The 15,151-nt window shown below is 41.6% G+C and overlaps 1 protein-coding gene across 4 annotated transcripts in view; it reads right to left on the bottom strand.

Annotated features, from left to right (window-relative positions):
* RHEB (Ras homolog, mTORC1 binding) overlaps window positions 1-15,151 on the bottom strand; it is a 62,024-nt gene that overhangs the window by 16,102 nt on the left and 30,771 nt on the right. For all 4 annotated transcript variants that reach the window (XM_048837556.2, XM_048837555.2, XM_048837558.2 and 1 more), the window contains exons 3-4: window positions 11,595-11,662; window positions 3,413-3,495 (exon numbers count right to left, since the gene is read on the bottom strand). In XM_048837556.2, the coding sequence (XP_048693513.1) occupies window positions 3,413-3,495; window positions 11,595-11,662 (151 nt within the window). The remainder of the gene's footprint in view (window positions 1-3,412; window positions 3,496-11,594; window positions 11,663-15,151) is intronic.

The raw sequence follows: 15,151 nt of genomic DNA, 5'->3' as shown, positions 1-15,151 counted from the left end.
AGATGCCTTTAATACCTCCCTGTACAAGACTGGTCTAATCTGCATGAGGAAACCAGCCTGGTGTCAAACTAGTCAAGAATCAGGGTCCACAAAAGTAGCCTAAAGCCATCTTTGCCTCTTTCCCCCCGCAACAGCTGACCACAAGCAGACTATAGAATCTGGCCCACAGTTAGGTATGCACTCTCCTGCCTAAATCAGTAAGGACTAAAGCCAGCCTGTAGACATTTGGGAAGGAGACTGCAAGAGACAATGAAAACACAAAAAACATGGAAGTACACCGAGACAGTGAACTCTAATGATTGTTATAATGGACCAAACAATTGCCAATAAACCCAAAACAGAACGGGGGAAGTATCAGTGGACCAGGTAGCATTACACTGATGTTTCACATCACTTCATCTTTACTACCTTATGAACAGATTTCCTACATTAGCAAGTGGAATTAACGAAGTTCCAAATTAAAAAAACAAGATAACTGTAGGGCCACAATTTATTCTCTGCAGGCTGACAGTAACTGAGGATTCATTAAGGAGGTATACAGTGGATTACAATGCATGTTATTGCTCACTAGAAATGGAACCTACTTTGTGATACAAATTAGGAATTTAATTAGGTAAACCAGAATGAGAAACCTTCAATAACCTTGATTGTGAGCAAATTTAAGACTAGTTTAGAGAAGTAGGGCATTGTTTGCTTCTTTAGGAGCATTTTTATGAATTCCCATTTGACAAACACTGCACTTGAATCACTCAATATAGAAGAGAAAGTGGAAAGTAACAAGTACTCAAAAATAACAAGTACCCTACAGTATCAGTACTCAAATGTTCAGTTCCTATCTTAATATATAGCCAGTGACCTAGCTATATGAACCAAGAACAACAAACTTGTGTCAGACTGGAGTAGCAACCAACAAGCAAGCAGAAGACAAATCAAAGCCTCTTTGGCTTTCCAGAGTACTTAGGCAATCAGAGAGTGGTGTTACATGATATGTTCTACTGTTTAGAGAGTCTGGATGCAGGACAGAACAGGATATGACACCTTACACTTCAAGTAGATTTCTACTTTTTAAGAACCATGCAGTAAAATAAAAAGCCATTAAAAAAAAACAACAAAAAACCACTAGAAAAGAACATGCAGGTATAGACCCAGGGCAGTCTGAATACATTCTGGAGTTCTTTGCTAAGCTTACACTAGAATTTGACTCTTCCACAGTGGCATCTCAACAGCTGTCAGACAGGACAAAGTTCTATTTTTCATCTGACTGCTTGACTTTGCAGCACTACATAATAGAGAACTGGAGCCAGAGTTAAAGAATTAAATCCTCTAGTTATTACAGATCAGGTATAGGACAATCAGTGGAAGCTTCCAGGTCATCAAAGTGCCTCAACTCTGGTTGAAAGGTAGTAACTCTAGCAGCAGAGACTCAGTTCTATTGCTACTCTATCCATGTCTCTAGGTGAAACTACAAATAAGGGAACTTCACATCTTCAGTACACTGTCGCAGATGCAGGCAATTGTCCCTTTGAGTGGGCTGAGATTGAGACAACCAACTCATTTTACTTAGGACCATGCTGCTAGCCAAGCCCCGATCTGAACTAGTGACCAAGAAGATGGGAGACTCCATGTCCCATAAATCCCCAGGCTTTCAAACACTGTCTTAAAATTAAGCCAGAGTGCCTCCCCCAGGAGGAGAGAATGCTATCACCAAGTTTGTGTTGTTTGACAGTTTGTACATGGGGGTGCTTTATAATTATTTCACAGTCTTAAGACTCAAGTCTCATCTTCATCACCTGTTACTGTGAACGATCCTTTAAATAGCGACAGAAGCACCTGTCTAAAACATATGCTCCCATTAGCATTATTCCTCAATACTACAGAATGTTAATTTGTTTCACTGAGTAGATCTGACGAAGCTACTCTGCATATACTTTATGCATTAAGGTAATTTGCAACCATAAGAGTATTTGAGCAGCCCAGTAGAGTTCAGATTAGGACAAACATACTAGACACTCCAGTACCTGTCAAGAATGCAAGCAACTGTGTTCTTTCAAAGTGTCCCTATGTGCTGAACAGGAAGAGAGGTCGCTCGGTACCTTCTGTTTTTAAAAAAACTTGAAGGTTCTTAGATTTTACTTATTTAGCAGCTTACATAAGGCAGCTACTATTTTTAAAGTGCTAACTCTTTCTCTTCTACTGATATGCAGATGCTGTACAAGGTAACTTTAAAAAGAAATCCTGCCAGTAAAACCCACCAAATTTATAGAAACAAGAATGTAGGGGTCCAAAAAAAGGAAGGAGATTAATAGAATATGGTGCCAATGACTGTACAAAAACCTAATAAAGAGGTTAATGTGCTTCTTACCAGTAAAGAGATTACCTAGAAGAAAGCTGGGCCTCAAGGCAGAAAGGATCTTAATTCAAACTCTGAAAGCTGAACAGCTATTCTGAGAAGCTATTTTACAGTAAGACATGTCCTTCAATAGTGCAAATAAAAAAGCAGCTTACAAGCCAAATTCATATACACTGTCAATTGCCTGGCAGCTCATAGCACTGAGCTTCCTTACTGAACAGGCAATTTCTACCAGTCAACTGGACAGGTGGGCAAGGCAGAGGGGGAGAGAAAAAAACGACCAAGAAGAATCAGCTCTATTTGAGAGCACAGCTACAGCTACTCTACAGAGCTTACAGCAGAGCAACTACACCAGTGCAGCTGCGTCACTGTAGCGCTGCTAACGCGGACACTTGAAGCAGACAGGAGAGAGTGCTCTCCCGTTGGCTTACTTACTCCAGCCCCTGCAAGCAGTGATAACTATGTCGGCAGGAGCTCTCCACCAACATAGTGCTGTCAACACCGGTGTTTATGTTGGTGTAACTTACATTGCTTGGGGGATGGGGGAAGATTTATTCACCCCAGTGCGTGACATAAGCGATGCCAAAATAAGCTGTAGTGTAGACACAGCCTAAATTCATACAGCAAAGAGGAAAGAGAACCAACAATATGGTTCTTATGTTCACGTGAGTTCTGACCCAAGGAGAAAAGTCAGAAAACATGCAGTGCCCCTAGCATTCTAGGTCATGTTTCAATTTATGCCTCTTTGTACTCACATACCACAATGAGGAGCACTAGGAAGACTTAAGCTTGATCATCTTTTTACTCAAAGCTCATAACCAATACACTTGAATCTGGATTCTATCTTTACTTGTAGTTTGCAAGCTGCTTAGGTACAGTAAAGATATTTTCAAAATGCTATTGGGAGGAGAATTGTTATTCCCATTTTACAGATGGGAAATGGAGCCAGATATTCAGGAATTGTCTGAGGGCATACAGGGAGTCTGTGGCAGAGCCAGGGATTGAAGCCACATGAGTCTCATAAGCTTACTCATAAGAATACACACAAAGAAGAACTATTACCTTTTTATTGATGTGACTGAATAAACAAGAATGTAGCCATTAATGTCTATGGAGTATGTCTGAGGAAATATGGAGTATTCATCCTGTGGAAGGAAAATGGTATTTTTAAAAACAGTTACTGCCACAAGGGTGAGAAACTTAGTGATAGTAGATCACCAACAGTTTTAAACACTGATCATATTTTAAGACATGAATTGCAAAAACACCATTTGCAAAGATTTAAAACAATGTCAATACAGGTGAATCAGACTCCATGGCAGGCCTCTTGGTGGAGGCTGCATGTTCCTTAAGGATTACATATGGACATTCGGAAAAAGTAAAGTAAGCTGGGGATAAGAAGCTGTAGATTCCCCCCCACTCCCATATATACGCTAAACAAAAAGGATTTCACAATTTCCCACAAAATAAAATTAAGAAGAGCGTTTCGGGTTGAAATGTTTTGTTTCAATTTTGACATTTTCTAATACTGTAAAATAATATTCAAAACAAATCAAAACATTCTACTCCAAAAAGTTTCAAAATGGAATGTTTTGATATCAAAATGCTTAGTTTTAGGTCTTTCCTCTACCTCCACTCAACATTTCTTAAAAACAGAAGTGGTCAAAGTTTTTCCAAGATGTCTAAATTCTATATAGATGTTGTTCTGATGGTAGATTTAAAGTTTAGTTTGAGATCACTTCATCTCGTCAGTCAATCCAATTGCTCAGACTGTTCACTTCCACATGTCAGCCTATATGACGCAGGAGAACCTTCCTTCCCCCTTTCCTAATGGGCAAGTGGGAAAGGGCCCTTTATCTAGTCCTCCCCCACCTTCACAACTTTTTAGCAAGGTGAAGCTAGACAGAACTTGTCTTCGCTTGTGCCTCATATTCAGCTCTAATGTGCGGCAAAGCCCACACCACTGCTCGAATATCAGATAAGCATGCAGCTTGGTTACTGACTGTAAGTAAATGGCTTGGATTACTTCTATAGTAAGTGCAAGAAAGATGGTGGATGTGCAAAGCATTAGACTGTACTTGGCAATCCACAGGATTTCTATCAATTGGAATAGCTTTGGTAACAATTATCACCATCTGCCCCACAATCTCTAGTACCTTTTAACCAAGGCTCTTGTTTTCACAGTACTCCCACCATCAACCCATCACTTCACTCCCTCCAGCTTTACAAGTTTCAGTACCAAATCCTGTGCTGTACTGAGATAGTTGTTATCTCAACCCTTTCTAATCCACACTTTCACAACTGTCTGCTTGGCGGTTATTTGCTTGTGAGAGATGCTTTTTGGAATTATACAGTTAACATTTAAGAAGTTTGCCAACTAACAGCATAACACAGCCCAGTAATTACTTTCGGTGCAAAGTGGTGTGTGTGAATCTGCAGTTATTACTATAATCTTTGCTACGTTGTATGTATCCATCTAAGCAGCCCCCATGGTCTATTGGGCAAGTAAACACAACTGAGCAAAGCTTGTGCTAATGCATTTACAATGCTTTTCAACATCTACTCACAAGATCTCCCCCCTCCAACCCACTGAAGCCAACAAAGAAAACTCAAAGAAAATCCATGGGAAAGAAAGGTTTAAAAATAACCACTGGTGAGACAATGCTATTTTAATTAAGAATTAGTTTCAACTGTGTGATACTGAGATTGAACCTCAACCCTGAGAATGAACTCTGTTTAAGGTTGTGTTGGCTGGGGAATTGGTTGAGTTATGGTATTCTTTTTAGACTGAATTAGTGTTCTTGGGAAGGCGGGTTCTGATTTCTACAAACATTGCAATTTGCAAGAGAAGGAAAGGTAGCTACCCAGCTCCTGACACAAAATGACCAAAAATCATGATGTTTGGTCCACTAGCCTGCAATATACCGTTCAACACCACTCAAAAGACAGCAAGGTATGGGGAAGCGCCATTTGGCCAGCATAGCAAATGAGAAACTCAAAAATATTAGCACCAAAAGAAATAGTTACTTTCCTTGTGCAGCTTTCAGAGTAACAGCTGTGTTAGCCTGTATTCGCAAAAAGAAAAGGAGTACTTGTGGCACCTTAGAGACTAACCAATTTATTTGAGCATATTTTCCACAGTATGCATCCGATGAAGTGATGTGTAGCTCACGAAAGCTTATGCTCAAATAAATTGGTTAGTCTCTAAGGTGCCACAAGTCCTCCTTTTCTTTTTTCCTTGTGCAGTAACTGTGGTTCTTTGAGATGTGTCCCCCTATGGGTGCTACACTCTAGGTGCACTAACACTCCCTGTGCCTTTGATTGGAGATTTCTCATAGCAGTGTCTGTTTGGCCCACATGTGCATGTCAGTCAGTCTTATGCCCAGAGCTGTTATGCAGCTCTGTGTGGGAAAAACTGCCCTCAGATCCTTCTCTACCACAAAGTCCCATGGCAGAGAACTGTGAAGCAGAGGGGAAGGACAGGTAGAGGAGCATTTATAGGGACACACACCTTAAAGAACCACAGTTACTGCACAGGGTGAGTAACTATTTCTTCTTCCAGTAGTGTCCCTATCGGTGCTCCACCCAAGGTGACTACCGAGCACTGCCCTCTAAGATGGAGGGGGCTTCGGAGTCAAGTCCAGTAGAAAGGAAAGAATAGCTGATCCAAACACAATATCAGAGGCAGAGTCATGAGTTTTTGCATAGTGTTTGGTGAATGTATATATAGAATCATGAGTTGTAGGACTGGAAGGGACCTTGAAAAGTCTTAGTCCAGTCCCCTGCACTCCAGGCAGGACTAAGCATTATCTACACCAGAGGTTCTCTACCTATTTACCATTGTGGGCCACATATGCAGTTCTCCATGTGTTATGTGGGCTGCATCCACATAATATACATACCTGTATGGCCCTGAAGGTACCACATGGGCTGCAGCTGTGTGCTGATTGGGCTGCAAGTAGCTCACGGGTTGAGAACCACTGATCTAGACCATTCCTGAGAGGAGTTCATCATTGGAGATTTTAAAGAGCAGGTTAGACAGAGATTCTACAACCTCCCTAGGCAATTTATCCTAGTGCTTAACCACTCTGACAGTTAGGAAGTTTTTCCTAATGTCCAACCTAAACCTCCCTTGCTGCAATTTAAGCTCACTGCTTCTTATCCTATCCTCAGAGGTTAACAATAATAATTATTCTTCCTCCTCCTTGTAACAACCTTTTATGTACTTGAAAAGGTATGTCCCCTCTCAGTCTTCTCTTTTCTAGACTAAACAAACCCAATTTTTTCAATCTTCCCTCATGTGTCATGTTTTCTAGACTTTCAATCATTTTTGTTGCTCTTCTCTGGACTTTCTCCAATTTGTCCACATCTTTCCTAAAATATGGCACCCAGAACTGGACACAATACTCCAGTTGAGACCTAATCAGCACAGAGCAGAAGAATTACTTTGTGTTTACTTACAACACTCCTGCTAATACATCCCAGAATGAAGTTTGCTTTTTTTTGCAACAGCATTACACTGTTGACTCATATTTAGCTTCTGATCCACTATGACCCCCAGATGCCTTTCTGTAGTACTCCTTCCTAGGCAGTCATTTCCCATTTTGTATGTGTGCAACTGATTGTTCCTTCCTAAGTGGAAAACTTTGCATTTGTCCTTATTGATTTTCATCCTATTTACTTCAGACCATTTCTCCAGGTTGTCCAGATCATTTTGAATTTTAATCCTACCCTCCAAAGCACTTGCAAACATGTCCAGCTTGGCATTGTCCGGAAATTTTATAAGTACACTCTCTTTGCCATTATCTAAACCATTGATGATAATATTGAACAGAATCGGATCCAGAACTGATCCCTGCAGGACCCCACTTGATATGCTCTTCCAGCTGGACTATGAACTATATAACTGATAACTATTCTCTGGGAACAGTTTTCCCAACCAATTATGCACTCAACTTTAGTAGCTCCATCTAGGTTGCGTTTCCCTAGTTTATGAATATAGATGCCCAAGTAGCAGCTTTACAGATTTCAATAAACAGCATATTTTTGAGAAAGGCCATTGAAGTGGCAATAAACCCTTGCAGAATGGATGCTTATAACCAAAGGTAGTTGAATGTTGCAAGATTGGTAACAAGAGCTAATGCAGCCTGATAGCCATTTGGGAAACCTCTGGTGACAGACGGCTGACTCTTTTGACCTATCTGCTAGAGCAGGGGTCGGCAACCGGCGGCACGTGAGCTGATTTCTAGTGGCACTCTGCTGCCAGCCAGGGTCCCAGCCGCTGGCCCCACTCAGCCCGCTACCGGCCTGGATGGATAGAACCCCGGGCCAGCAGCCGGGACCCCGGCTGGCAGAGGCCGGCGACCGGAACCCCAGACCGGCAGCGGGTTGAGTGGCTCAGCACGCCGCTGGCCCCACTCAGCTGGGATCCCGGCCCGGGGTTCCGTCCATCCAGACCAGCAGCGCGGGTGTCAGACGGAACCCCAGACTGGCAGCACGCTGAGCTGCTCAGCCCGCTGCCAGTCTAGGGTTCTGTCCGCCAGCTCCTGCCAGCCAGGGTCCCGGCTGCCAGCCCTGCTCAGCCAGCTGTCCACCCGAGGTTCCTGTAAATGTAAAATGTATTATTGTCATGCGAAACCTTAAATTATTGAAGACTTGGCACGCCACTTCTCAAAGGTTGCTGCCCCCTGTGCTAGAGAATGAATAACTTGTCAGTGTCTCTGAAGGTCTTTGTTCTGTCTAGATAGAAGGCCAGAGCTCTCCCGACATCCCGGGTGTGCAACAGTGTATCCTGACTATGTAGATTCGCTTTGGGGTGGAAGCCAGGCATGTGAATGGGCTGACTGAGATGTAAATCGGAAGAAACTTAGGTAAGAATTTGGGGTAGTGCCACACGACCTTATCCTTAAAACACATTGTAGCGGGGTGTGTGTGTGGGTGGGTGTGTGTGATGACATCCAGGTACCTATTTCTCAATGTGTCGTGCTGACGTAATGGCTATCGGGAATGCCGTCTTTGCTGCAAATGGAGCAGTGAGCAGGTAGTCAAAGGTTCAAAGGTGCAGTCTTGTGAGGCATTTAAGGACCAGATTAAGTTCCCATATTGGAGTAGGATGTTGGTCTGGTGGTTTCCCAGTCCTCTAAGGAATCTCACTGTGGTCAGATAGGCAAAGATAGAATAAACTTTTATTGGGGTGGAAAGCTGTGATGGTTGCGCCAGGTGGATTTGTATAGAGCTCAACTGATAGACCTGAGGTTTTCAGAGTTAGGGCACATCCCAGTATATCTGGAAGTGACGTGATCATTGGTGGAATCTGTCTAGTCATACCAGCTGACAAATTGTGTCCATTTTTGAGAATATGGGTAATGAGTAGATTGTTTCTTGCTGTGTAATAGTACTCTTTACGTCTTCGAACAGGCTGTCTCTAATCCTGTGAGCCATCGACCAACCATGCTTTTAGAGGTTTCATCCCAATCTCATGATGCTTCATCTTCCTGCCCTTCTGGGAGAGACAGGGAGCAGCATGAAGAGTAATCTGAGAGCAAACAGCTGTATCCTGTAAGGAAACCACATTTGCCTGTGCCAGGTTGGAACTATTAGAATGACACTGGCTCTATCGGTCTTTATTTTGAGCATTGCTTTGGCTATTAAGGGAGCTGGTAAGAATGCGTACAGTAGGGTTGATGATCACTGAAGGTGAAAAGCATCCCTCAAGGAATGGTGACCCAATCCATCCCTTGAGCCAAAGCGGGTGCATTTCTTACTTGACTCTGTGGCAAACAAGTCTATCTGAGGGGTGCCCCATTGACTGAATACGTGGTGTAATACGTTGGGGGGAGGGGGTCTATTTCTCACTCATGGTCTTGGAAGAAGAGTCTGCTGAGTGCGTCTCCCATGGATTCAGAACATGGCTGCAAATAGGTAACTATGATGGTGATCTGGTTTTATGTACCAGTTCCAAAGCCTGACAGCCTCAGTGCAGAGGGAAGGAGATCTTGCTCCTCTTGGGCAGCTGATGTAAAACACGCATGATATAGTATCTGTTATGATCTTATTTGTTTGCCCCTGATTAGTGATAGGAATTGGAGACAGGCATATCTGACTGCTCTTGAGTTCCAGGAGACTGCTCTTGAGATTCTAGGAGTTCCAGGGCAGGTGGTTGTCACTGTCTCTTGTGACAACCACCTGCCCTGAATCCTGTAAGTGTCTATATGTGCTCCCACCCTAGCAGAGATGCATTTGTCGTTCTGACGATTGGGTGAGGACGTGTAACTGGAACTGCTCTGCACATGCCGTGATGGTCTTTCTAGTCAAGGCATTGTTTTACAAAGGTAGGTACGGGAAGAAGCATATTTAGACTGTCTGGTGGATGAACAGACTGTTCTAAGCCACCCTTGAAGGCACGGCAGTCAAAGCTTGGCATGTTCTGTAACAAAGGTGGTGGCTGTATTTGTCCCAGTAATTAAATGCAGTTCCTGACCATGGTTTGGGGACTAAGCTGAATTGTGTTTGCTGTGTTGGAAAGAGCCACAAACCTGTGCAGAGAAAGGTAGGCTCTTGCTGTCACTGGATCAAGATGTGCCCTTATGAACTCTAAGTTTTCCACAGGGGTCAAACAGGTTTTTTGTATGTTCAGTTGTAGGCCCTATTCAAGGAAGAGGTCTATGGCCTCAGAAGTTGCCTAAGACATCAGTTCCAGGAAGTGGCCTTTCAGCACCCAGTCATCCAGGTAAGGGGAAGCCAAGATATCTTTCCTGCAGCGCTTCACTGCTACCACAGAGAACCTTCGAAAAGGCCCTCAGTCTGGATGATAGGCCGAAGGGGAGCACTCCATAGTGAAAGTGCTCATGGCTAACAATGAAACTGAGAAATTGTTTGTGGGGTGGGTGGGTAGCGAGGTGGAAATATGCATCTTGAAGGTCAAGGATTGAGAATCAATCTCCTTGCTCTAATGATGGAATTATCATTGCAAACGTCATCATTTTGAATTTCTGTGCCTCCACATAGGTGGTGAGTAAGTAGCCTCAGGTCTAGGATGGGTTTCCAACCTCAACTCTGTTTGGCACCAGGAAGTACCTTGCATAAAACCCCTTCCCTCTGTGCTGCATGGGAACTGGTTCTACAGACACACAACTTACCATTGGGAACTATTTCTTGATGAAGAAATTATGTAACACTGCTCATGCTGCTCTGAAACCCTACCACACACAGGAGTGACAGAACTATGAGTGAGGGATATTAGTGCCTGTAGTGGAGATGCCATACAATAAAAAGGCAAAGGGCAAACTCTCCATAATCTTGTCCTGAATTTAAATCCTTAGAAATACAAAATCATGAAATATACACATACACAGCCATGGGATTACATTAGCATCATGCATCGACACATGCTTGAGTATTTCTTTATGGAAGCTAAATTTTGCAGAGAGTCCCTATCATCATCAAGCTAAATGACTGTTTCATAGACCATTTATGTTCAAAACCTCCTGGAACATTCCCTGTATCTCCAAGACCGTGTGCACAAGCAACCCACCTACTCTCTGGGATTTAACAAAACGTAGTAGTCTATTTTAGTTGCAGGATCCAGCATATTTGTCAATGCCCACTAGGCATTCATTCATGAGCAGCACAGAAATATGAATGTCAGTGATTATCATCACCGGTTACAAATAAAATAACGCCCACCTTCATTTTGGTTATGCATAGCCTATGGCAGCTGGTTCTTGGAGTCTGCAATAATAGGTTCTATCAGTTTAGCCCTTCTGCATTAAATGAATGCAATCAAGAATGCTAACAGGCATTACTAGCACATTACATTAAAAAGTGACGCGTCGACGTAACCGTATTTTTTGTATTTTGTTTGATGTAGCCAAATTCACTTTCCAAACACTAGTTTTAAAAAAAAAACAAAAACAAAAAACACCACTACAATACACTGCTTTAGCAATGTTTAATAGCCCCTCTCTATTAACCCCAAACAATCTGAACACATTTCTACTAATTTTGGGGGACTATACTATTTGATAGTATCACATTGGAAGTTAATTCAATTACTGCTAAATTAGCAAATACTAGTTTAGTGCTGTAAGCAAAGTGTAAAGGCCTTCAGACCCCCTTTATTCAAATATATCAATTGTGGTGTTTTGCTTAACACAGGACAATAGCACTCTAATCCTACAGGAGTAGCAATAAAACATGTAGTCTTCATTCTGAAGGAATGGTTCAGACAACAAAGGTCACTTACTTGGCCAGCTGTGTCTACTAGCTGAAGATGATATTCTTGCCCATTTACTGTGATCAGTTTTGTAAAAGCTAGAGGAAACAAGAGAAATGCACTTCAGAATTAAAACTGAATAGCTTTATACTCAAAGTCTACTGATATCAGACCAGAAATTAGTGGAGAGAACTCTAGTGGAACAATCTGAAGTTTAAGTTTTTAAAGAGGGAGTGAAAGACTAAATTGGGGTGCTCTGTATACAGTTAATATATTGCATACACTGAACATTAATGTTAATTATTAATTTAAAACTTCTGAAAATTGGAATTGCACACACTGGATGCAGAATTTCTCATAAGAGTTATTTCTTTATGTTTAAAGCACTTTAAGATTGTAGACTTTTCAAATAGATAAAAACTAGTGGACAAATTGTAGACCTAACTGGATTTTCACATTAAGAGTTACCTGAATGCAAGTCAATGTCAAAGTTAGTTAAGATTTAACATGAGGTCTTCAGTTTCAGAACCATTCTCTAAATCCAGTTTTCCTGATCTGAATACTGACCATGAAGCAAAAACACCAAAAAATGTTTTTAGCACAATGCAATTAAAAATAGCAGTGATTTATTGTGAACAAACTGCACATAGGACCACAGAAATTCTGACTTGAAGATGTCGCACTACTTTTAACTTGCTGCAGTTATCGCAGCACATTCAGTTCCTAATCAGGAAGTATATTTAGTACTATTAGAGGAAATCAAAACACTATTTATCAAGAAATGCCAATGCACATTATAAGCAGAAGATTATCTGGAAGCCACAACTCAATTTTTTCTTTTTTGCTTTTGTGAGGGTATATTAGCACAGTAATGTTATAGTAAGTGTAATATAAGCTAGTTGCCTCCAGTATTTTACTACCACATTCATGCTGAGAACATAAGGAGCCAATTTCAAAGCTTTTTGTTTTGGCCCAGATGGTTAGTCTTTGTACTTTCCAAATGTACACCCTAGCTTTCAACACTCTTGATATGCCTCTAGGGTTATTACAATGTTATGGACTGAAATTTTGACTTAGGTCCTCTAATGTTTAAAGCAGCATAGATTTCCTGAAAGGATGAAAGTCATAAAAAAACAGCACCTTAAGGTTAACTATTTTAGTGCTGAATGTTTTAGCAAGAACATTAAGCTGATATGCTAAGCACACATTTCCTGACTTGCCTCCCAGCGGCCAAATGTTTTGGAAGTCCAAAACTTCTAGCATCCCCGTTGACAATCTCCACAATGCAGTTCTCTCCCTCCGACAGTATAAACTTTTGCAGTGCATTGAAGGCGATAACTTTCAGTATTAATGTTTGTGCTTTCCTGTAAACTAAACAACGAATACTGCAAAGACGCTATTATTCATTTTTGTGTTTTGTTAAACTTGTGGAGGTTTATCTATCCAAAGCCACTGCAGAATTGCCAATAAGGGTACTGGACAGCTGCAGAATCTAAGCACCCTACTGAGGAATTTAGATCAAGTAGTTAGTATGAACAGGGTTTTATGTCATATATGAACTAATCCTACTAGGTAACCTCCAAATGCATAGCCATAGTATGTGTATTGTAGAGATTGAGGCATGGATGAGGGTTATCCGAACAAAGCCTCAACCAGTTAAGAAATAATGAGTAGATATGGCCTCTGATAAAGGGCATATGTCTGTCTTTTGACGTGTCTATAAATTGGAGGTATCTGTCTGGATAAGTTACTGGTGTGTGTCTCAATAAGCTTACACCATGCCCAGTACTATTCTAGCTTTCTTCTGGAATGAAGAGCTCTAAGTTAAAAAATGATAGTTATGTTCTTGCTCTATATGAGAAAGTATTAGGGTATTGATGAAAACACACTACTACCTCAAAAAGCGTTAATGAGCAAAGTCACAATTTTCAAGATTCTTGGGTCAAGTTAGTAAGATGGAAAAACAAGCCCCTTTAGACAAGGCGGCCACATTAACACATTTAAGAGGTCCAGAAACTGGAAGGGGATAGCACTATTACCTACCATATCAAAGCTCTGACCAGCCAAATGACTCCAAAATGTTAGAACGTCTCATACATGCTGTTACATAGTTCAAAGGGGTAAAAACTGATGGTATCTCTTTCGGGTGTGTTCTAGAAACCCAATATGCATGCTAAATGAGGAACTGTTCATCACTGCTAAAAGTCAATGGTAAAGACTAAGACGGGAAACATGCAGTGGAGGAGTTACTGAGCATCAGGAGCAGGAGGCACCCAAATTATAATGTTAAAAGCTTCACTACTACTAATGGCAATCTACTTCACCCTAACTGGCAATTATGCAGTGCCTTTGGAGAGATAAACCTTCACAGGTCTTATAAAAGCATGAAAATAAATAATAGAGCTTTGCAGTATTCATTGTTTAGTTTAAGGTAAAGCACAAAAAATAATATTCAAAGTTTATATTGGCAGAGGTGAAGAGACTGCATTGTGGAGGTTGTCAAGGAGGAAGTTTTTGTAGCTGGTAAGGGACTCCCCACACTTTTGGCCAGTGGAAGGCAGATCAGGAACAGCGATAAGCACATCAGCTGGATTTTCTTGCTAACGCATTCAGCACCAAAATAACATGTCCATAATGCTTACTATTCCTTTGCTCACACATTTATTCTTAACAGTACTTTAGGTTGCTCTTGTGATCAAGACTCTAAAACTGAAGATATTCAGACTGTTACATTAGATTATTTGCAACAAAGCTTTCACTTTATATCTCCTCAATCCTTCAGATTGGGAAGGAGGAGAAGGTTTTTTGGGCATTTAGTCTTTCGGCTTCCAGACAAATTAACTGCCATCTCATCAAAGGTGACAGCACTTGGCGGCAACGTAAGCAAGAGAAGACTGACAGGCAATAGAATGTATATGAGCTGCTGACACATAGTGCACGTTTGGGGGTGGACTGTTACTGTCTGTGCCACAAGAAGAGTGCCATTGAATGCATATACTCAAATGGGTTTATAGCTCAGCAGGATTATCCGTGAGTGGAGATATAAAAGACAATGGCAAACTATCCCCACAAAGGTACAGGGCTGTTAGCTATTCTTAAAAAGAGAAGCTGCCTCTCAAAAGTTGAGCTATTATTTCTGCACCCCTTCCTTGAATTTTATCTATTCTTCATTCATGCTCCCAAACCCTTTGTTTCTGCCTCTTTCTTGGCTTCTGCCAAGATATTTCCTACTACACTCCTCGCAAATGCATAACAGAGCTATCCTTAAGACAGGCACCCTCTGAGCCATTTGTTGCTGCTCTTTTAGATGGCTTGAGACGACGACCCTGGTGACCAACATGAACCACATCTTCTGCGCATAGGTGCAGTGTGCTGTCTCCACCTCATTCAGTCCAGTATGCATGGCAAACAGAAAACAAATTTAGCTCTTAACTGAAGTGCTTTTGGTAAACCAAGTCTGTCTACCTGTGCCCTACTTACTCCTATTTTGGAAAGCCTATGGTTCCTCTCCCCCTTGTGACACCTTCACACAGAATTGTGTGCACTTTGCTCCTTCTGAACAAGCAATCTGCATGCAGTAGTCTCCA

The sequence above is a fragment of the Caretta caretta genome, chromosome 2 (assembly GCF_965140235.1).
Source record: "Caretta caretta isolate rCarCar2 chromosome 2, rCarCar1.hap1, whole genome shotgun sequence".
NCBI classification, from domain to species: Eukaryota; Metazoa; Chordata; order Testudines; family Cheloniidae; genus Caretta; species Caretta caretta.
Note: the sequence above shows the minus strand (reverse complement) of the source record. Positions and strands in the feature narration are given on the sequence as shown.